This window comes from Camelus bactrianus, chromosome 15 (genome assembly GCF_048773025.1).
Source record: "Camelus bactrianus isolate YW-2024 breed Bactrian camel chromosome 15, ASM4877302v1, whole genome shotgun sequence".
Taxonomy (NCBI): domain Eukaryota; kingdom Metazoa; phylum Chordata; class Mammalia; order Artiodactyla; family Camelidae; genus Camelus; species Camelus bactrianus.
Genome location: NC_133553.1, coordinates 68,628,425 through 68,650,593, shown reverse-complemented (window position 1 = coordinate 68,650,593; position 22,169 = coordinate 68,628,425). Strand labels below are relative to the sequence as shown.

The window sequence follows — 22,169 nt, the reverse complement described above, 5'->3', positions numbered from 1 at the left end:
TGCAGAGAAAAGAGCCACTGTTGGTTCAAGAAAGACAAGGTGTATCTGTTTACCAGAGACCAAAACTTAAAACCTAAGAATCCGCCACAAACCCTGGTCACCTCCGGGCGATGAGGTGGCCAGCAGGTCTTCCCTTTGTCTGTACACCTTAATGTATTGCTGGTTCCTTTCCCTAATGCCAAGCATATCACTTCTAGAATTCACATGAACAATGAGACAATGTCACAGCCAGCAATGGGATGCCCACCCCTCGCAAGAGCTGACTATTTCCCAAGGGCCTTCAGCCAAGTCCTCACCGAGCTCCCAGGACCCATCACCCCCGCACCAGAAAACCATGCCTCGGCTTTGTTCTTCGCGACCCCCGGGACACCCAACAGGCCGCTACAAGCTTGCAGGCCCTTGGGCCTTCTGCCCAATTACAATCCCTTTACAAAATTCACTCTTTAATGTTTGTATACAGTGATGGCAACGTCCCTGGCTGGGCAGGATGAGAGGGTCACGTGATGGAGTGGAATGGGATCCAGCTGGCTATGAATGAAGTAGCCGAGCAAATAAGTCAAACAGGTGCCCCTGACCCTCCAAAAAAAGACTCCAGGCTTATTCAAATGTGAGAGAATACTGACCTAAGAGTATTTAAGACAAGAGTCAGGCCACTCAGCTGTGCCACTCAGACAAGCCAGAGCGCTGAGATGGAGCCGGGAGAGGGAGACGCCATGGACACAGGTGGGTCAGGATCTCAGGTGTCACCGGGGAGGCACAGTCCAGTCCCCCCAGGAAACAAGCAGTGCAGAACAGGAAACATCCAGATTCCAGACAATAATAGCAGTTAATGGGACATGCACCATTGTATGGCCCAGAATGAAAGTGCTGAAGAGGCCAGAGCCGGGGCTGGGACTGGGGCTGGGAGGCGGGCAAGGGCTGGGGCACAAGATGGGCTCATCCACTCAGCAGCCTCCTCCACCAGTAGTGGCTCCACCAGTGCCCTGCCACACACCTGCTGGAAGGAGCCAGGATTCTTTCCTGCAGGATTCACTCACCGGCATGTTTGTCAACACTCAGCCCCTTCCTGATGGGACACTGGCACTGAAGTAAGGGAGAACCGATCGGAGGGCCAGGGCAGTGCTCTGACCACATGAAACAAGAATTGCTCTGACCCAGGTCCTCTCAGCTGCAGTAACTGGCCCTGAGAAAAGCTACCTCTCCCAGGCTCCCTGAGGGCGCTACCCACAGGCTGTAGTCAGAGGGGCAACATGGGGTGGTCATATCCACCCACGATGCCATGGGGACTTGTCTCTGCACAACCATGGTCTGGTGGGAATGACCACAGAGACTGGGCCTGGAGCCCACATTACCCACATCAGAACTCCAGCCCCCTTTTGGCTGCAGCAAACTCCTGAGCCTCGGAGACTCGGCAGCCTCATTTCTAAAATGGGAACATCATACCTCATGTGGTTGATGTGAGGAAGAGAACCAGGTTAACGTGCCTCAAGCACCCAGCACAGTGCCAAGAACTTAACACACTCACAATAAGTACTAGAAGCTCCCCATCTGGGGTCTCAGCAAACACCGCCAGACACCCACATTTGAGTCTCCCAGGCCCAGTGTTAGGGCTGCCTCTCAGACTGATAAAGTAAAAGCAGCTCTGACAGGGAAGACTGAAGAAAGCTGTCCAATAAAAGCCATTGGAATGTTCCCCAGTGACTTCAGCATTCCTCCTCAGGGGTGCTCATTTTCCACCCCTTCCCTGGCACCTGGAGGTCCCCCCACCCCTCCAGCTACAGTTGTTAGATAACTGGGGTGGCCTCAACCCCATCCAGGGTGACTTGTGCCCCTTTTGTGGCCATGGGTAACTTTTCCAGGCACTCCTGTTCTGAGCCTCCCCTACGAGTGGGACGTCAGCCAGTTTGTAGGGAAAACTATGTGGTGGTTGTCATGGGGGATGAAAAGGAAAATCAAAGAAGATCCTCCTGCATCAGCACTCTGCAGCCCAGGACACGTGCAATCTGCTGAATCGGCAGCCACGGGGGATTGAGGCGGCTGAGGCTGCCCCCGGTTGGTCAGGAGTCGAGGCCAGCCCAGCTGGATTCACTGAAGGGGACAGCTCCATCAAGAATGGCGGTTTTGCAGTATCTGCTGATGGGCTGAAGGGAAACCACAAATGATAAAGTGCTGCTGATAATTCCGTGCCCAGGAAGGAATGTCACGCCTCCCTCTCTTTTCAGACTCTATCAAAACAGACATTCGTCTGCGTCCCTCCTCCCGGGCACCCCCACCACAAGCACACTCCATCACAACTGCCAGAGCCAAGGGCTTTGCTCTTTCCAGGGTCCAGTATCTCTGAGGCAGGCCCAGCACTGTGGTTCCTGGAGCTAAATCTTAATCCTAAGGTGACGCCCTTGGGACAGTGGGTGGACGCCCTCCCCTAGCGCCCACCTCACACCACACAGAATCAGGCCCTCATAGAGCAGTGGTTAAGAGCTGGACCTTAGAGATGAGGGGATAGGCTGTTTTGAAATCCAGCTCACCTGCTTTACTACCTGAATGGCTTTCTCTGTGGACCTCATCTGCAGAACAGGGCTCATAATGCAGACTTCCCCGGGGGTCATGAGGCTTACAGAAAATACAGAACATGTTATATGCGAATATACAGGTACATAGCCTGGGTACACAGCCACAAGGCAGAGGACCCAGGAAGGTGCGGCGAGATCCTTCTGCTCAATGATTACGGGCAGTATTTGAGGCAATGTAGTAAGAAAACATCTCATATTGCATTTGCTCCCTGATGGTTCATTTGTTAAACAAAATGCTAGTGCCAACTGGAGGATCTGTGTAAGAGACAGTAAGGCTGCAGGTAAGATTCCTTTTATTGTTGAGCACGCTGTTATGTCTAGAAAACAATTTGAGCTTTGTAAAACTAATCAAATATAAACAGCTGATTTTAAAAGTTCAAACAGTACAAAAATGAAACAAATGAAAAGCAAACATCTCTCTTCTTCTCCACACCCCAAAAGTAACCATTATTAATGTTTCTTGAGTGGCCTTAGGTACACACATGAAAACATATGTAAATATTTTATAAAGCATATATACATATATAAAAATGTATAAAAATAGGAGGCTCTTAACTGACATATTTTAAGAAAAAGGTTTGAATTGCTGGTTCTAAAGATTTATGGCTTTTTAAGAAAAAAAAAAGGTTTTTAAATTGAAGTACAGTCAATTATGATGTGTCAGTTTCTCATGGGCAGTACGGTGTCCCAGTCTTGCAGATACATACATATGTTCTATGGTTTTAATTTGGAAGAGGTTACCAAATTATCTTCCTAAAAAGTCTCTCCAATTCCCACGTAAACCAACAGGGGAGCTCCCCTCTCACCAGTGTCCTATGTTACATACAATTAATCTTTGCCAACCTCCTAGATCAAACTGGTCTCATTTTTTTTTAAACTTGGTATCTTTCTTTTGCATGGGTTAACACCTTTTGAACTGTTGACTGGTCGTGTGAATTCCTTTCTCTGAATTTTCTACTCACGTTTTGCCTTTTTAAAAATAAATATTCATTATTTTCTTAATAACCTAAAAGAGCGCTTCCTATATTAACGAAAATCATTTTTTAGTAAGTTTTTTTTTTTAATGGAGGTACTAGAAATTGAACCCAGGACCTCGTGCGTGCCAAGCACGCGCTCTACCACTGAGTTCTTCCCCTCCCCTCTTAACGAAAATAGTTTTGTTGGTTGTGTATTTGCAATTACTTGTTTCCAATTGGATGTTTGTCTCTTAATTTTGTTCATGGTGTTTCTGCCATACAGAAATGCTTAATTTTTATGTTGTCAAAATATGTATGGTGTCTGGGTTTATGGTGTGCCCCAAAAAGTTCTATAGAAGATTACATTAATTCAATGCCCTTTCTAAACCTCTTCAATTCCTTCTAAATGTGGTCAAAACCACTGCTAAAATCAAGGAAGCAAGGTTTCACCATTGATTTATTTAAAAGATCAAATTCATCTTCTATTTTGACTTCTATATGGCTTTTTTGAAAAAAATGAAGCCCAGAACATTGTCTTCATCTCTTGTCTCTGGGGCAGAGTTCAGACTTTTGCGCTTGCCTCTGGATTATGGTGGTAATGTAAAGATGCGAAGACAGAGGCAAGTATGAGGAAGGTTTCGTTTATTTATTTAAGGCCCCACATGTAGATAATTTTAACAGAAGAGAAATATTCGTTAAGTGATGGTCACTTTATAAACATTATCTCAGTTAATCCTCAACAACCCTATTGGGCATTATGATCCCAATTTCCAGGTGAGAAAACCAAGGCTCAGGTCAAGTAATTGAAACCAAGATTTAAACCCAGGTCTAGCTCTCTAAAAAAGTTTTCTACTGCAATGAGCGAGGATGCTGCTGCTCCTGAGAAAGCTGTAAATCCTCACATAAGGAATTCTTCATTAACAATGCCAAGAGCATGAAACCCACAGGCTGCCACAGACTCTAAGCTGGCCTGGGTGGCAAAGGAAGTGACTCTGGTTCAGAAGCTGAGTCATTTGGTTAAGATCACACAGCGGGAAATGACTGCTGGGTTTGTCCCCAAGTTCACCTGACCCCAGAGCCCGTGCCTGTCCCTGTGCACCACACCCATGGCACCTGAGATGCTGGTTCCTGGAAGGCGAGGATGACCTGGCACAGAACCCAGGATGGAAGCAAATAAGCCATCAAGTGGTGAAAAAGAAAGCAAAACCGCCCTAATCTTTATCAGTAACTTCGGCCCATCCCTCTGGACCTACTAGATGGCCAAATACTCTCAGACTTGAGGGGGGAGATGGCAGACACACATTCACCAGCAAGAGGGTGACAGGCGCTTCTCCCCAAAACAAACCCAGGACCCACTAAAGCGTTTTGATGCAGCCACCCATTGGGGCTGATGCAGGGAAAACAAATGTGGGGTCAGAGGAGGGCCGTGCCCAGGTCTCGGTTGAGCCCCTGGGACATGCCCTGCCAAATGTGGGCCCTTGGCTTTGCACAGGAATGAATTCAAGAGGGAGCCACAGTTGAGTAAAGATAGATTTATTTAGAGAGATACATACTACATAGAGTGCAGGCTGTTTCAGAAGTCCAGAGAAAGGCCACGAGGTGTGGGGGTTGAGTGCTCAGGTTAAAGTAAAAGTGGATACACACTCTATAGACAGAGCGTGGGCCGTCTCCTAAGAGGAGGGAGTGAGAGTGGCCATGAGGTGCAGTGCTGCCAGTTTTTATGGGCTCGGTAGCTTCACATCCCAGCAAGTAGGAGGACCATTCCAACTGCCCTGGGGAAGGGGCTGGGATTCCCAGGAACCGGGCCACCGCCCACTCTTCAGCCTTTGAAGGTTAGACCCGGAGCTGTCATGGCACCTGTGGGCGTGTCATTTAAAATGTTAACATATTACAATGAGCATATAATGAAGCTCAAGGTCTAGTGGAAGTCAAATCTCCCGCCACCTTGGGCCTCAAAGCCTGGCAGAAGTTGAATCTTCCACCATTTCAGTGTTAACTGCTGTCATCCCTTGCATGGCTGTGCCCTGCCCCCTCCCCTCCTGTATCAGTGCCATCTCATACAATTATAGCATCCTCTGCTCCCAACTTACCGGACACTCCCCAAGCCCCTTCTGGTGAAGGTCTTCCTAATTAAGAACGTCCCCTGCAAAAACGGACAAAAGAAGGGGTAGCAACCCTCTACAAAGAGAGAGCTCGCAGCGAAACGATTAGCTCACAGCTACGAGGGACTGGCAGCAGGTCTCGCCACCCGCCATCAAACTGCCCGGCGGCTCCCACTCAAGCGTCCCCTCTGGCAGAGCGTGTCTGCTGGCTCCCTTCCCGTCCCGGGCTGCCGTTCCTCCCACTTTCAGTGAGGCGCTCATCAAACACAGAAGGCCAGCAAGGTCAAGGGGCTTCCGTTTCTCCGGGGAACTCACCTGTCCCAGGGCGAGGCTGAAGAGGACTAAAACCTATGTCACTGCCTGAACACGATAGTCACCATCACCCCAGTCAATGGGACACCAGGCGCGCGTCTGAGCAGGCCTCAGCGCCAGCCCTCTTCAAATCCCACACGGACAGCATCCCCACCATTTGTCAGGCATGAGGGGTGAGGCCGGCTGAGTTTTCTAACAGTCTGTTTTCAATCACTAGGTACTTGCCACTAATTAAAATAGATCGCCAGCTGTTCCACCCATCAGGCGCTCGGAGCAGTGTGCCAACCAGGGCACCAAGAGTGAACTGAGGACAGGTCTGGCTTGGTTTCATATTTTTAACAAAATACAAAACAAAATACAGCGGTGCCCTTTAATTGTAGGTAACTCTGTTCAGAAGTGGCAGAGCCCTGTCTGGTTAAGGCTGGAGCCAGAGCCCAGCCCCTCACCCCAGGGCCTCTTCAGGTGATTAAATGGACTTCTTCAGAATCATAAGCTCCAGAAGCTTTTAAACAAGCAGCTTTGACACAGCATGCCCAGAGTTCTGGGGATCCATGAAGACGGCATAGTCTCGCCTCCCACATCCTCACTTCCAATTCCATTTCTTTTCCCTACTCTTTAATTGTCTTACATATGGCACTCAATATAAAAGATTCCATTCTGTTTAAAGTTGGGAGTGGGCTCCACTACTTGAAAAATGTTTTAAAAATCACAATTTTGAGCATCAAACACTAAATCTATTCTAGGACCTGCCAACAAAATATTCTCCATTCTGCTATTATTAGTTATTTCAACACTAAGCACTGGAGACAGTCACCAGAAGCTTCTTGGCTGCCTGGTGCTGTATGCAACTAAGTCCCCGCCCGGACAAGGGGGATGGGAACAGTTAGATGCACCGCGGCAAGTACCATGATAGCAGTGTTACAGAAGGAATGATATTTCTGCTCAGACAAGGAAGGCTTCTCAAGAGGCAACACAAGACAGCCAGGGCTTAGTGGATGGGTATGAAGTTGCCAGAGAGAGGAAAGGGGACACACAGAGAGGTGTGGAAGTTCATGGCAGGTCCAACACAGGGCTCCCATGACATGGCTACAAGCACACAGCAAATGCCAGTGCCCAGGACTTTGGTTTTTAAGCAGAAGGTCAGATTTGCAGTTCCAGATGGGCTCCAGTAGCACTGGAGATGAGCAACTGTAGAGCCAGGAAGGCAGGTGAGGAGTATTTAAGATAGTCTAGCCAAGCAGTGATGAAAGCCTGGGTTCCAGGGCCATGCAGGGTAGTCAGTCTCCCTGGCTTACCCAGGACTGACACAGAACTTTCAGCACTAAGTCTTGGAGAGTCCCAAGCAGACGGGGATGGCTGGTCACCCCAGGGCAATATTAGACAGATCCAACCCCAGGGCCACCAGCCCTTCCTTGTCACCCAATGCCCGAGGCATCCAGCCATACTTTCAAATCCAGTTCCTGTTTATTTGGTCCCAAAGGGTCTTGCTCCTACCTGCCTTGCAACAGCAGGAATATTTCCAAGGGCCCCAGGTGACTGCACTGAACATTCTGATTTCCCTTCATGGACCAGCTCCGGGCTGAGAGGGACCCGTGCTTACCCTTGGTTTGCAAAGGCCTGCTAGCACACCACAACAGGCTGCTCTGAGAATGCTCGGCATGAACCCCAAATGAGAGGACAACCCAACATCTCCAGGTCTCAGCTGGATGATCCAGCAAAACTAATTTTCCCAGACACAGGGTTCAAAGCACATTATTTCTCAAGGACCTGGAAACACCCAAGTCACTACCACATCTGGCTGCTTCTTTTTCAGCTCTAAGATCCCAGATACTCCAATAGTCTCCACTCAAGAGCTCAGAGGTGAAAAACAGCTCCATGTTATTAAAGGCACCCAATCACAATCAGTTAATTCTGCTATCTGGTACTGTCAAGGAAAGGGGTAACGTGACAGTCGATGTTGCTGGCTTTCAAACCATTTTAAGCAACAGGATGCTGAATGCCAAAATGCAGGAACAGAAAAACAGAGCTGCTCCAATGGAAGGGAGGGGCCTGGAGCGCATAACCACCTTGTAAGTGCCCCCCAGAGCTTCCCAAACCACCATCACAAAGTACCATCCTGGGGCTTCTATGCTCAGCGAATGTTTCTTAAACTTGAACTATGGGCCACTCACAGAGGGGTGTTATCCTCGCTCCACAGATGTGGAACCAACTCATCGAAGGATTAAAACATGATTACATTTCAATGCTGTGCAGGCGTCGAATGTATTAAGATTTCACACTGGCAGACCTGGATCCAAATCCTGTTTTCACGTGTATTAGTCAGTCATACAATTCTGGATATTAGAAATCTGATACTCAGATTCCATCCTCTGTTAAAAGGGGACAGTAATAACTTCCTCTCTAGCAAGTATCTCCCCATCACTCCCCCAGACACAGGGACACAGACACACATACACAGTTTCTGGTCAAGATTCAATGCAGTGAATGCACAAGGTGTTTGGCCCAATGCCTGGCACGTGTAAATGTTTGATCAACTCCAGCTACCACTAAATGGAGACTCTATCAATACAATCCTCAGTTTATATTGCAGGCACCATATAAATTCACGTATTACATCGCACGGATGCTCACTACTGAACTATGTCTCCACCATGGAGCTGCTGAGACAACGCTGAGCAACCAAGAAAAGGGCCCTTTCAGGGCAATACCAGCCGCCATGCAAACTCCCACCAGCCTAGTCTCTCTTTATCATATCGGGTGCCTGCATTAAATGCCCCAGTGCCATCCTGTAATCATTCCATCTGTGTAAGCCTTAGCTCCCCAGGATCATTTTTACTCTTCAAAGGTGGGGCACAAGGCTGCTCAGGACACCGCTGCCCCCCAGAGGACCAGCCTCAGAGGGGACTCTTAACTGAATGAACTGAACAGCCAGGCTTCAGTTACTAAGAATGAATGCATTGTGCCAGCAGGTGAGCATAAAATGCGCCACTAGCAGTAGGTCTAAGGGCCCCCTGGCACTGGAACATAGCTGGCTGGGTTCCAATCCCAGCGCGTCCACTTGTGTCCTAAGTGACTTTGGGCAAATTGCCTCATCTCTCTATACCTAGTTTCTTTTTCTCCAAAATAGGGTTTAGGGTGTCTACCATTGGATCACGGTGAGAATTACTGAGTACTGAGACAGCTCCAATATAGTGCTGAATACAGTACCTGGCATTTGATAAATCTACGTTTTTAAATTATCATCATCATCCCCTGCTCTTTAGGGAGTTAAGTCTAGCTAGAGGATGGAGATACACTCATTGCGGGGGAAAAAAAAAATTCACCATTCAGGGAAGTGGGGAAGGATCAAAAGATCAATACGGAAAAGCTTTCATCTCGCTTTGCCTCTGACATACGTATATCTAAACAATCTTGCCAAGACAGTGAGGGCAATCAAGACATTACAAAGATAATCTGTTTTTAAATGAGAACGTGGGGTTAGAGTATTTGTAGATTTTCAGCTGGGTAGTACTTGAGCTTCTTATCATAATGGTACAAAGCCAACCCTGATTAATGATCAACTTAAAAAGATAAAAATCTGACTTGCTCTAGGAACTTCTGTTCAGTGACATGAGCCAATGTAAAGCACAAATCTTATGACCATGGAATCAAGACTCCCTGTGCTGACCTAAATGTCCATCGACAGATGACTGGATAAAGAAGCTGTGGTATATTTATACAATGGAATACTACTCAGCCATAAGAAATGACAACATAATGCCATTTTGCAGCAACATGGATGTCCCTGGAGAATGTCATTCGAAATGAAGTTATCCAGAAAGAGAAAGAAAAATACCATATGAGATCACTCATATCTGGAATCTAAAAATAAAACAGACAAATGAACTTATATATAAAACAGAAACAGACTCACAGACATAGAATGCAGACTTGTGGTTGCCAGGGGGGAGGAGAGTGGGAAGGGATAAACCGGCAGTTCAAGATTTGCAGATACTGACTTGTGTATGTAAAACAGATAAACAAGCTTATACTGTATAGCTGAGGGAACTGTATTTGATATCTTACAGTAGCTTATGGTGAAAAAGAATATGAAAATGAATATATGTATGTTCATGTATGACTGAAGAATTGTGCTGTACACCACAAATTGACACAACATTGTCAACTGACTATAACTCAATAAAAATAAATATAAATAAATAAATAAATAAGTAAATTTATTTTTTTAAATGTGGGAAAAAAAAAGACTATGCTAAAATTCCAACTCCACCACTAAGTGGCCACAGGCGACCTCGGCAACCTCTTTTAGCCTCAGTTACCTTATTTTTCAAGTGGGAGTGTCTCTCTTGTAGAATTTGCATAGAGATTAAGACAGACAATGTAAACAGATTATCACAGGTGCTCATGAAATGGTGTCAATTATTCCTGAATTTCCTTTTAAGACGGAACTGTCGCCTGAAGGCCAGATCCCTGCGCTGTATGTCGTGGGCCCCCTGACAGGACTGTTGTTGGGGCTGGTCCTGCAAACGCATGTGTCACATGCAGAGTCACAGCTTAGGCCAGAGCTGCCCACAGAGAGGTCAAGATGGTGAGATTCCTGGCAGATACTCACTGCCAGAAACAAAAGGGGTTGGGGGGAGGTACAGACAATAAATATCAGTGATATGGGAGGCCAGTGGAGCTCTCCTCCATCACTGGTGGGAGCATAAAATAGTTCAACCACCTTGGGAAAAGGTCTGGGAGTTTTTTAATAAATTAAACACATCCCAAAGTCTATAACCCAGAAATTCCACTCCTAGTTTACTCAAGAAAATGAAAACATATGTCCACAAAGAAGCTTGTGCAAGAATGTTTATAGTCGCTTTCCTCATAATAGGCCAAAACTGGAAACAGCCCAGGTGTCCACAGCATTTGGGTCATATAGGACTCCAATCAGATCCTGGAATCAACAGCCTTCAAACTACTGATATACACAACACAGATACAGCCCATCACGGTGGGTAAACGAAGCCTTGCACAAAGAGTAAATACTGTAGGATTGTATACATGGAAAGTTCTAGAACAGGCAAAACTAATACAGTGGAAAATTTAAAACAGGGATTGCTTCTGGGGGTTGGGGACAGGGATCGCCTGGGAAGGTGCACAAGGGAATTCCTGGGCTGACGGTAACGTTCTCACGTTGACAGAGGTTGTATTAAACAGGTATATGTATTTGTCGGTTCATCAGATGATACTTAAGATCTGTATCTCATATGAAATTTTACACCAAAAGAAAAAAGAGCAAATATTGAACTCTGGTTAATAATGTGCATGCTGAAGTTTTAGGGTTGAAATGAACTGATTTCTGCAATTTTTACTCTGCAATGCCTCAAATAAAACAAGATGGACCAATGACTGGAAGGATGGCAGAGTGTGATAAAATAAATCTAGTAAAATACCAATGTGGAGTCTAGGTATTCTGTATGTGGATGTTCATTACGTAATTCTTTCAACTTTTTAAAACTGTTTGGGAGAAAAGAACAAGTAGGGGGCATTTTTCATATACATACCCCAGCTGACAACAAATTCAGTGATCTTAGTAAGACATTCCTGAACTGTTCATAAACATTTCATTTTTATCTGTGCCAACCATGTTTCTTTGCATTGCATGGTCCACACGATCTGTGAAGCACAGATATTTCAAAATCAGCCCCGAGAGGGGTCAGCAGCTACCGACACTTCCTTCCTTCCTCACAGAGAACTCAAGCCGTCATTTGGAGGTTCATTTCTCTTGTGTGGAATAGAGGCCACCATCATAAATGAATCGCTGAAACTTGCTGAGGTCTCTACCACATTATCTCCCAGGTCTTTGATTTCCTGGGACCTGTATAAAAGAAAGTTGGAACCCGGTCCTCGCTCCAAGAGGCAGCGCCTCCAGCGACAGGGATGAACCCTGCTCCCTCTGCAAGAAAGGTCCTGGGAGGTTCACCAACCCTCTCTCAGTAAAATGGGAGCTGCTGCGCCTCTTGCTGTGGTGGCTGAACTTACAACACGTAAGAGGTTACACAAGTGATTCTCTCTTAATTCTCAGAGAGCTAACCCTCTGATGTTTCCTCTTTTTACAAATCAGAAAATGGAGGACGAGGGCATAAATGAACTGCTCCAAAACACACAGCTTGAATTCAACCCTTTTCTTTTTCCATTAACATTTTTCTATAAATAAAGAAGATTCACTTTGAATTTGCTACTGTCTTCACACCTAAAATTTTCTTTAAATTAAAGTATAGTCATTTTACAACATTGTGTTAATTTGTAATGCATAACATGTTTCAGTTATACATGTATATGTGTATATTCCTTTTCAGATTATTTTCCATTATAGGTTATTACAAGATAGTGAATAGAGTCCTCTGTGCTCTACAGTAGGACCTTGTTGTTTATCAGCTTTGTATACAGTAGTTAGTATCTGCAAATCCCAAACTCCCAATTTATCCCTCCACCCTCCCATTACCCACCAGTAACCATAAGTTTGTTTTCTCTGTCTGTGAGTCTATTTCTATTTGTAAATAAGTTCATTTGTGCCACTTTTTAGATTCCATATATAAGTGATATAAAGTATTTTTCTTTCTCTTTCTGGCTTACTTTGCTTAGTATGACAATTTCTAGGACCATCCATGTTGCTGCAAATGGCATTATTTTATTCTTTTTATGGCTGAGTAGTATTCCATTGTGTGTGTGTGTGTATGTGTGTGTTTGTGTACCACAACTTCTTTATCAGTCATTTGTCGATGGACACTTAGGTTGCTTCCATGTCTTGGCTATTATAAATAACACTGCCATGAATACTGGGATGTGTGTATCTTTTCAAATTAGAGTTTCCCCTGAATATATACTTAAACGTAAGACAAGATACTATAAATCTCCTAGAAGAAAACATAGGCAAAACATTCTATGACATAAATCTTAATATTCTCCTAGGGCAGTCTAACCAGGCAATAGAAATAAAAGCAAAAATTAACAAATGGGACCTAATTAAATATATAAGCTTTTGCACAGCCAAGGAAACCATAAACAAAACAAAAAGACAACCTACAGAACGGGAGAAAATATTTGCAACTGATGCAACAGACAAGAGATTAATTTCCAAAATAGACAAAACAGCTCATGCAACTCAATAGCAAAAAAACAAACAGCCCAATGTAAACATGGGCAGAAGGCCTAAACAAGCAATTCTCCAGTGAACACATACAAATGGCCAATAAGCACATGAAAAGATGCTCAGTATCGTTGTCAATTATCAGCGAAATGCAAATCAAAACTACAATGAGGTGTCACCTCACACCAGTCAGAATGGCCATCATTTAAAAGTCCACGAACAATAAATGCTGGAGAGGGTGTGGAGAAAAGGGAACCCTCTCAACACTGATGGTGGGAATGCAGGTTGGTGCAGCCATTATGGAAGACAGCATGGAGATTCCTTTAAAAACTAAAAATAGATTTACCATGTGATGCAACCCTTTTTAAACCTAGAACTCTGTCTGATCGTCACTTCTTACCACACGCTGTCCTGAAACCACCCGTCACCTCTGGCAAGAAGTAGCCAATTTTACAAATGCTTGTCTAGAAAAAAAACTGGGTGAGGAGCATCAAAGACGGTGGCTTTCACATTGCAAGCTGAAAAAAAATGAGTCCGTTCTGACTAGAAACGCTTTTAAAGGCTAGAAGGTAACAGAGCTGACTGTGTCACGTTTAAGAACAAACATTGGTTCCTGAAATTTGTTTCAGTTGTGTATCAGTATTTATATGTATGTGTTTCTTGCTGTGGGGGCAGAAGAGTTAAAAGTCACTGATTAAGTCCCCCTGAATCAGAGGTTTCAATATGAGGTTTAATTTCCCAGATATGAAAAGCAATGCTGGAGGTGGGGGAGGGTGTAGCTTAAGCGGCAGAGTACATGCTTAGCATGCACGAGGTCCTGGGTTCAATCCCCAGTAACGCCTCTAAAAAATAAATAAATAAGTAAACCTAATTACCTGCCCTCCAAAAAAGAAAAAAACCAATTTAATTAAAAAAAAAAAAAAAGTAATGCTGGAAAGGAATGGGGGCGCAAGAAGCAGTCACCAGTAGCAGCAACAGTGCCCAGACTGTGGCCTCGGCCCCAAGCAGGTGCACGAGCCAAGCCTCACCAGCGGGCACGTGACCACATCCAAGGGGAAAGGCAGCTGTCCCTGCACACAGCTGCTCACTCTCAGCACCTTACCGGGTGCCAATAATAAAGGAGAATTTGCATTTTTGACAGGCTTTATCTGGTTGAAGAATCACTGGTTCCCATGGCCACATTCCGTAATTCACAGCCCCAACTAACAAAATACAAGCCAGAAGGACCTGATGTTGACCACTTTTATCACGTTCCCTCATGTTCCCGTCTCCAGTTCCATTTCCTCTCTTTCCCTCCAGAAACAACCCCTATCATTTATCCTGTGCTGATTTTCCAGTTTATATCCTAATAATTTTAGGATGCGTGCATGTCCATGAGTGATGAACAGCATTATTGAGGGATTTTTTTAATTTACATTCAACTACTACGAGGTACTTGCCCTTTTGCAATTTCTCACTCAAATGTTTTTCAGATGTATCCATATGTATACACAGTCATTTCTGTGCCGTATAGTATCCCATCACATGGACGGTCCCTAAACTGTCCCCAAGATACTGTCATTATAAGCAGCACTGCTGTGAACATTCTTGGCCATTTCTCCTCCAGTTCATATGGGGATTTGTGCAAGGTATAGTCGGCAGTAGAATGGCTGAGTTATCACATACACGTAGTCGCAACGTAACTAGTTATTGCCAACCTCACATCCTAGGCTAACCACTAACAATAGCTCAATACAGGTCCTTGAGACTTAACACACCTGCACATGAACATATATACATGATTTCACAGAATATGAGCATAGATGAAGCTCTCTCATGCATTGTGATGAGTTGCAGAGGACAGCTTTCTGCATTAACTGACCAACAGCCAGTGACCGGTGTCCACCGGGACGTTAAGGATTTTTTCCCTCATTACGGTAACTCAAGGAACTTTGTGCATAAACACACTGACAGGCTAGAACATGTGTAGAACCGACCGGGACTTCTGGACCCACCTCTTACTTTTACAAAAGTGAATGGCTGAGTCCCAGAGGCCTGGGTGAGGAGCTGGTCCACGGACCCCCCCCCCCCCCCGGCAAGTGAGGAATAAAGGGGCTGGAGGCCACAATTCATACAGTCTGGCCCCTGGCTCTCTAGAGGGCACTAGCTCTGCTTAAATGAGGAAAGCATTCCGACACCCAGCGTTGCTTTTACGCACCAGCAATATTCACGCTGTAGAACCCAAGGTGTGAAGAGGCAGGCTGGGCACCACAACAGTCAGGTAAAATCTCTCTGCTTCCGCGTGGAAAGCGAGCCCAGACCCAGAGACTCAACGACCCCACAGTACAGCAACCAGAGCCAATTCTCAGAGACGAGGGAGGGCTCCACGTCTCCAGTCTCAGGAAGGCAATGAGAATAGAAAAAGTTGGCCCCACACCTAATTCTCCCCAGCAAACGGATTCACCGTGCCTATAGCACAGACCAGGCACGCAACTCCAGCCTCGTTTCGAAAGCTTTCAGCTGCGCACACGCTGGGTGCCCTGGTGCTGAGTGGATGGGCTGGCAAGTGCACATCCGCACGTAACGTATCCGGTGCGATCTCTGACACCTGACCCTTGGCATATATGAGTTTGAATCCTGACTCAGCTTCTCATTAGCTATGGGACCTTAGGCAAGTTACGTGACCATCCAAGCTTCCAACTCCTCACCTAAAAAAATACATAAAGTCTCTGTCTCTCTCTCTCTCTCTCCCTTGTCTTCTGAGATGGCTTGCATTCTGTCTGTGGAGTGTGTACCTACTTTACTTTAACCACCCCCCCACACCTCCGACCCCATGGACATCTCTCTAAATAAATCTACTTTTATTTAAAAAAAAAAAAAGTAAAATTTGTACCTAGCTTACGGGGTTTTGTGAAAAGTAATGCGTTACTACACAGAAGTGCTCAGAGAAGCCCTTAAGCCCATAATGTATATTTAGGAAATATTCAGGGTGCTCACTTAGCACTAGTGCCTGAAATAAAGACAAAGCCCCTGGCCTTAAGGAGCAAGTAAATTTATCAGCATGTCAAATAAAAACAATAAAAGCGGGTGTGGATGCCAGGCGGAGGGAGGGGCAGGGATAGTAAACGTGCCATTCTAGAGGGCATAAGAGGGATACCCAAAAATTGGAGGGGGCCTCTCACCTCGAGGAGCTCTTTGAAGGGCTGAGACACACACTCAGAGGTCACACCCTCAGTGCTAGGTCCCAAGTCTTCAGCAAGTACCTACTGATTTCAGGAAAGGCACAAAGTCTTACTGGACAAACCAGGTCCCCAGAGGCTCTCAGGCGAGTAAGCCTCAAAGACACAGAGGTGATGGAAATGCCGAAGGCATGTGGTGCACAAACAAGCCCTGTCCCTTCCACACCCCTGTCCCCTGGGCTTCTCTGCAGCTGGTGCACCAGCGAGCTCCTTGGCGCTCCCCTCCCTCAGGTTCTCAGGCTCTGTGCTTCCTGGGTCCTCCACTGCCCTGGCGGCTGCCCCTTGGGCCCTTTCTTCTACATCAAGGAGCTGTCCCACACCTCTCACCCCTCATGGCCCCCGTAGGTAACCTCATCTCTAAACAGGAGGCTCATTATGAGGACTAAATGAAACAAACTGTGTAAAAGTGTTGGCACAACTTAGTTCGGTTCCCTTCTCTGAGGATGCTGGCACCCCCCAGGCAGCTGGACGCAACGCCCCAGCATCACATTGGAATCCTCTCCGGTCCCTGCCCAGTACACTCCACCAGGGCCGTGCCCGACGTGGGAACAGACACCCAGCCGCTCCTCAAACCGGCCGCCCATCGGCCACCCCTCCACTCTGCATAAACTGCTCACGGTGCACATCACCGAGACACTTCTGCCCATCACACCCCTCAACACACCTCCCAGTGTTTCCTGAGGAGAGACTCAATGTTTGAGGCGTGCACACAAGGCCCCTGGGTGGAGCTCCAGCCCAGCTTCCAACTTCAGTCTCCACCGTGAGCCTTTTCTCCAGCTTGATCAGATCACTGGCTGGGCGGTGCACCGGGAAAGGCAGATTTCATCTCCCAGTAAGGGGTTAACAGAGCTTGACGGACTCCTGCTGCACAGCTTCAGCGCCCTCAATACTCAACAGGCACCCGGGCTCTTCACATGCCCCCAAGTTTATCTGGGTTCTTTTTTCCCATGGGGTTCAAGAAACGATCCAGGACCATGTGGACCCCGCTGTTTCTCCAGCAAGCCTGTGGCATGTGCCACTTAGGTGGGCCCAAGAGTGACCGCCATGGCCCAGGGCGGTGGCTGTCTCAGACATGACTTAGGGGCATCGTTCATCAGCATCTCTGTGTGTGATCTCAGTGAAGCTGTAAGATCCCAAACTGAGCCAAGCAGCCTTTCTCAGCACTCGGATGGGAGACAAATGGCTGACAGCAGCGCCCCGGGGGGGGGGGGCTGACAAAGATAGACTTCTCCCTTGATGGCCAGGGCTGCCTGCTTTCCCAGCCTGCCTATTGAGCCTGTCCCACAGACCTCTGGTAAATTCTGTGTGCTTAAATTAGCCCAGGTTGGCTTCTGAGGCTTGAAACCAAAGAACCCTCACTAATAACTATATATATATATAGTTCTTTGGTTCCCTGAACAAAGTCCCCCAAACCTCCCCCAGCAATGGAGCACCCAGAGCCATCCCCGGGGGTGGTACCTGTCCCATCTGGAGTTGACCTCACAAAGGTAGGTAGCATTTTTACTGAAGCCGTGGGGTGGGTGGTAGCTCCGAGCCCTTTCTCCATCTCCTTGCGGAACCGCTTAGAAATCTCCAGGAGGGTCTCATCAGAGAGCCGCATGTGGTAGAGATACTGGTCAACCTGAAAGAGGGGGAAGTGAGAGGAGTGACCTCACGTTGTTTGCGTTAAATGAACTACGGCATGCGTCTAGGTCAAGGACCATCACTTAGCTTTTCAAAAGAATAAAACCTGGTATGTACAGAAGGTCCAGAAGGTTAAAGATCATTTAACCAGAATCTATGACAGAACTTTGTCCTTCAAAAAATTAAAATTAAAAAATGACTAAAAATTAAAATTAGAAAATGGCTCATTTTTTAGTGGGGGAGGGTACAGCTTCGCATGCATGAGGTCTTGGGTTCAATCTCCAGTACCTCCATCAAATAAATAAACACACAAACAGATCTAATTACCCTCCCCCCACCCAAAGGCTCATTTTTATTTTTGGAGAGTGCTAAAGACTGGGGGAAAGGCATATTAGGGAAAAGGGGGGCTCTCTTCAGAAAGGATGAGTTTAAATGTCTGTGACAACATCCCTGGAACTGGGGTGCGCTACTGACCATCACCTCTGGTCCTCCCCAACACCTCATAAAGCCAGTCATGCCAGCCTTAGTCTCCCTCGGCCATTGCCTCTTGCCTGGACTTACACAATCCCAGATTTCCATCCCCAGACAGACTCCACTACTCCCCTAAAAGCTTTCAGTGATTTCCCATTACAACCAAACCGCAAATCCTTCTGAGGCCCTATATAAGCTGGCCTCTCCCACTCTTAATCTTCCTGCGTGCCTCTGCACTCCTTGTGCAGACTCCATCCTCGGTTCAGTCCTCCGAAACTCACCCAACTGGCCCTTTCCTGCCAAGAAGACTGTTCACGCAGACCCACAGCTCCTGAGCCTGCTCTCCATCTGTGGGTCCCTTACCACCCCTCCAGTCCTCCCCGCCCTGGAGGCCTTCTCTGATCCTCCCACTAAAACAATCAGGCCTCCCTGTTTTTCTGAAAACTCAAGACTTTTTCCTTCACAACACCATCCTCAGTTGGAAAAAAAAAAAAAAATATATATATATATATTTATTTATTAATTAATTAATGTCCAAGTCATTCAGCATCAAAGGCAAGAACCGTAACCACCTGTTCAGCTGCGCATGCCTGGAGCCTGGCACAGCGCCTGACACACAGCAGAGGCTCTACATACTTGGTAAAGCAACCTCCCCCATCCTCAGAGGCTGGCTCAGCTCTCCTGAGTTACTTCGTTTCTCTTGTTTCCAACCTAAATTTACAGGAACTCCTCCCAGACATAACACCAGGAGGAGAAATATTAGGAGTCCCCTCAGACAGTGTGCTTCTTGAAAGCTGTCATCTGCCTGGGCCACGGATATTCCCAGTTTCCTCCAGTCAGGAAGAGGTCGGGTAGAAATCCATCCAGGAGGCACGCAAGTTTCCACAGGATCTCTGTTCTCAGCAGCAGTGTCCGGGAAAGGTTGAGGCTGCTGGCTGCGGCAGGGGAGGAAGAGAATCAGGACCCTTGAGCCAGGTCACAGCTGTGCCCTCAAGGTCTGAAGGTCATGGTCCTCCCAGCCTGGTCGGCAAACTGGGGAACCAGAAGGGACCTTGCCCTTCCCAGCTCCCAAACTCCAGGATCCCCAAGGGCAAAGTGTGGCCACGACCACTCTTACTCCTGTGCGAAACATGAGTGAATGCCCACCTGTCCCTTGCCCAGCTCTGACCAAGGAGCAGAAACTTTTACAATTAGCTTTCCCAGACAAACATTCTCATTCATATTAATAGCCTATTATATTTTTCAGCACTTTTTGACAGCTCTTCTTGGAATTTTTTTTAACCAAACTTGCAGCCTAGGATTTCCAGAGGAACGGCAAAAGGTGTTTCAGCCTTTAAGAAAAGAACAAACCCATAGGCCTCCTTTGGTGGGGAGGGAAGAGAGAGAGAGGAGGGTCTCCTCACTCACACCTTCTCTCTTCCAGGCTATATCCTAACTGCCTATGGAGTCTGGGGTCCATCTCTCTCTTTGGGCTTGTTTCTGCCTCTGAGGAATTACGAGATTGGCCCTCCTTGGATCATTTCAAATATCCTGACCAGTTCTAATCTTTCATCATTCTTCTAAGATCCACAAAGTTGGAAGATCAGAATCTAGAGCAAAAAGCTGAAAGCAAGGCCAAGGAGAGTCTGTGGTCAATCAGCCAGCCGTCCCCTGTGGGAAAGGACAGAGCAGGAGAGAAGTGTGAAGGCCGAAGGCCAATTCTCCACCCCGTTCCCAGCCAGCAGAGGGAGGGGCCAGGCCTGTCCCGCAGGGTTGTAAATTTGCAAAGATGAGAATTTCCCCAAACTCCCTCGTGGACAGCATTTATTAAAGAGCTACCATAGACTCCACTGGTCTAAATCAGGAAGGATCCGACCACCCATTGCTTTCTGATTTCGGGCTCCTAGCATCTCAGGTGCCTTGAGCCCACTGTCTGCCCCAGGCTCCCAGATCTGTGGGCACCAGCCCCCCAACCCCCACCCCAAGCTGGGTCACACTACTGGGGAGTCAGGATGCTTCTGAGAGAACTGGTTTCCCCCACAATGACATAGGAGGCTCCCTAGGAAAAGAAGGGGTGCAGCCTGAGACAAGTCCTCTCCCTATTGGTACAGGGAGAGACAAGCCTCTGCAGATTCTGGGCCCAGGGTAACTTTCATCACCCCAGGGGCCTCCTGCTCCAGATCCAACAACGCATGGGCTGGACCGGGGACACTAGATTATGAATTACGCCATCTCACTGCACACGTACAAATTCCCAGCCACCAGACCAGAGGCCAATGCCAAGCCCACGTCCAGGTACAACCTGAGATGCCCTCATAGGCAGTAGCAATAACGGCAAACCCTTTAGCAAAACGTGTTCTCAAGGTTCTATATACTTCATTAACTCTTTTAATCCTCCTAAGAGCCCTGTGAGGTAGGTAATGTCATCTCCTCCATTCTACCAAGAGGGGAAGGCAATGCGCCCCAAATGCAAATGCAAAGACCACACAACGCAAAAGGCCAAGCCAGGACCGGGCCGGGCAGCCCGGCTCCTCTGTGCTCCTGTGCGCCCTGCTAGATGAATACCCTCCTCCTGTTGAACAGCAGGGCCCGTACAGGCCAGGTGGTGCTGCACAGCACATTCAGGCAGGATGCATCCGTGAAAAGGCCATCTTCTAATCCAGTCACCCCACCAGACAGACACGAGGGACCAACAGTGGAGGGCGTGGCCCGCGGGGCTGCCCCAGCAGGTAAGAGGGCAGCAAACATATCTCTGGACATTCACCATTTGACTCCTGACGAAGCTGGAGCTCCCACATTCCTGTTTTCCCCAAGAAAGGAGAGGGCGGACGCCTCGCTGCCATCCTCACCCTGCCTCCACTGACGGCTCCAGGTGTTGCAGAGGAAGCAAGAGAGAGTGCCTGCGTGGGAAAGCGCAGCCCGCACTGCCCTGTTAAGAGGTTGCATTGTCACCTCCGGGAGTGTGAGGTCATGCTCAAAAAAGCAAAGGTGGAGTGGCCACAATTCTATAGCAGCCATTCCACCTTTTTTTTTTTTTTTTTGGTTTGGTTTTTTTTGGTTTGTTTTCCCCTTTTTCAGTTTTATTAGGTAGAATTATTACAGTTTGACTGCACACACACATTATATTGCATGTAAATGCATATATACAATACACTGCACTTCTTTTTTTTAGTTTACGTATAGGTACTGATCATTGCTTCTAAGAACAGATTAGAGTTTAGCTTTTTAAACTTACATAGTTATCAAAGGAATAAAGCCAACCACAAAATAAGAATCAACAGAATGCGGTGATCCAGTCATAAAGGACAGTCAGATGTGCTGACACATATTCAAGAAATCAATCATCTCAGTTATAAATGGTAAGTAGCTCATTATGTCCGTATTATTATTATTATTGTTACTATTTTTCAGTTTCCTCATATAAATGATGTCATATGGCATTTTTCTTTCTCTTTCCAGCCCACTTCACTTAAAATGACAATCTTCAGGTCTACCGCGGCCATTCTTAATTTAATTTTGATGTTTAAGCCACTACCCAGCTTGATGGAAATCCAGCCAACACTGCTCACCCTTGACCCTCAAAGAATCTAGCAAGTTAAACCATCAGCCCTTCCTCAAGTCATGTTGCCCTTTGCCCAACAGATCACAACCATCTTTCAGTGTTCGGTGACAGATGAAAATGATGATGGTGACCATTAAGGAGCCAGGAACGACCCTATAGGTTTACTGACTTGATTTCCACTGTTCTTTTGTAAAATTTCTACATCGCTGTCTTACATGTCACTTGGTGGTAAGGTGAAGAG

General features: G+C 46.8%; 1 protein-coding gene and 1 long non-coding RNA gene across 5 annotated transcripts in view; both read right to left on the bottom strand.

The window, feature by feature from the left end:
- HK2 (hexokinase 2) overlaps nt 1-22,169 on the bottom strand; it is a 63,159-nt gene that overhangs the window by 26,574 nt on the left and 14,416 nt on the right. For all 4 annotated transcript variants that reach the window (XM_074341418.1, XM_045515496.2, XM_074341419.1 and 1 more), the window contains one exon: nt 17,752-17,914. In XM_074341418.1, coding sequence (XP_074197519.1) covers nt 17,752-17,914 — 163 coding nt within the window. The remainder of the gene's footprint in view (nt 1-17,751; nt 17,915-22,169) is intronic.
- Nucleotides 8-17,744, bottom strand: LOC105067750 (uncharacterized). The gene is made up of 4 exons (XR_835189.3): nt 5,944-17,744; nt 5,617-5,669; nt 2,526-5,383; nt 8-2,141 (listed from the first exon to the last, which is right to left on the bottom strand). It is a non-coding gene; the product is annotated as an uncharacterized LOC105067750 (long non-coding RNA).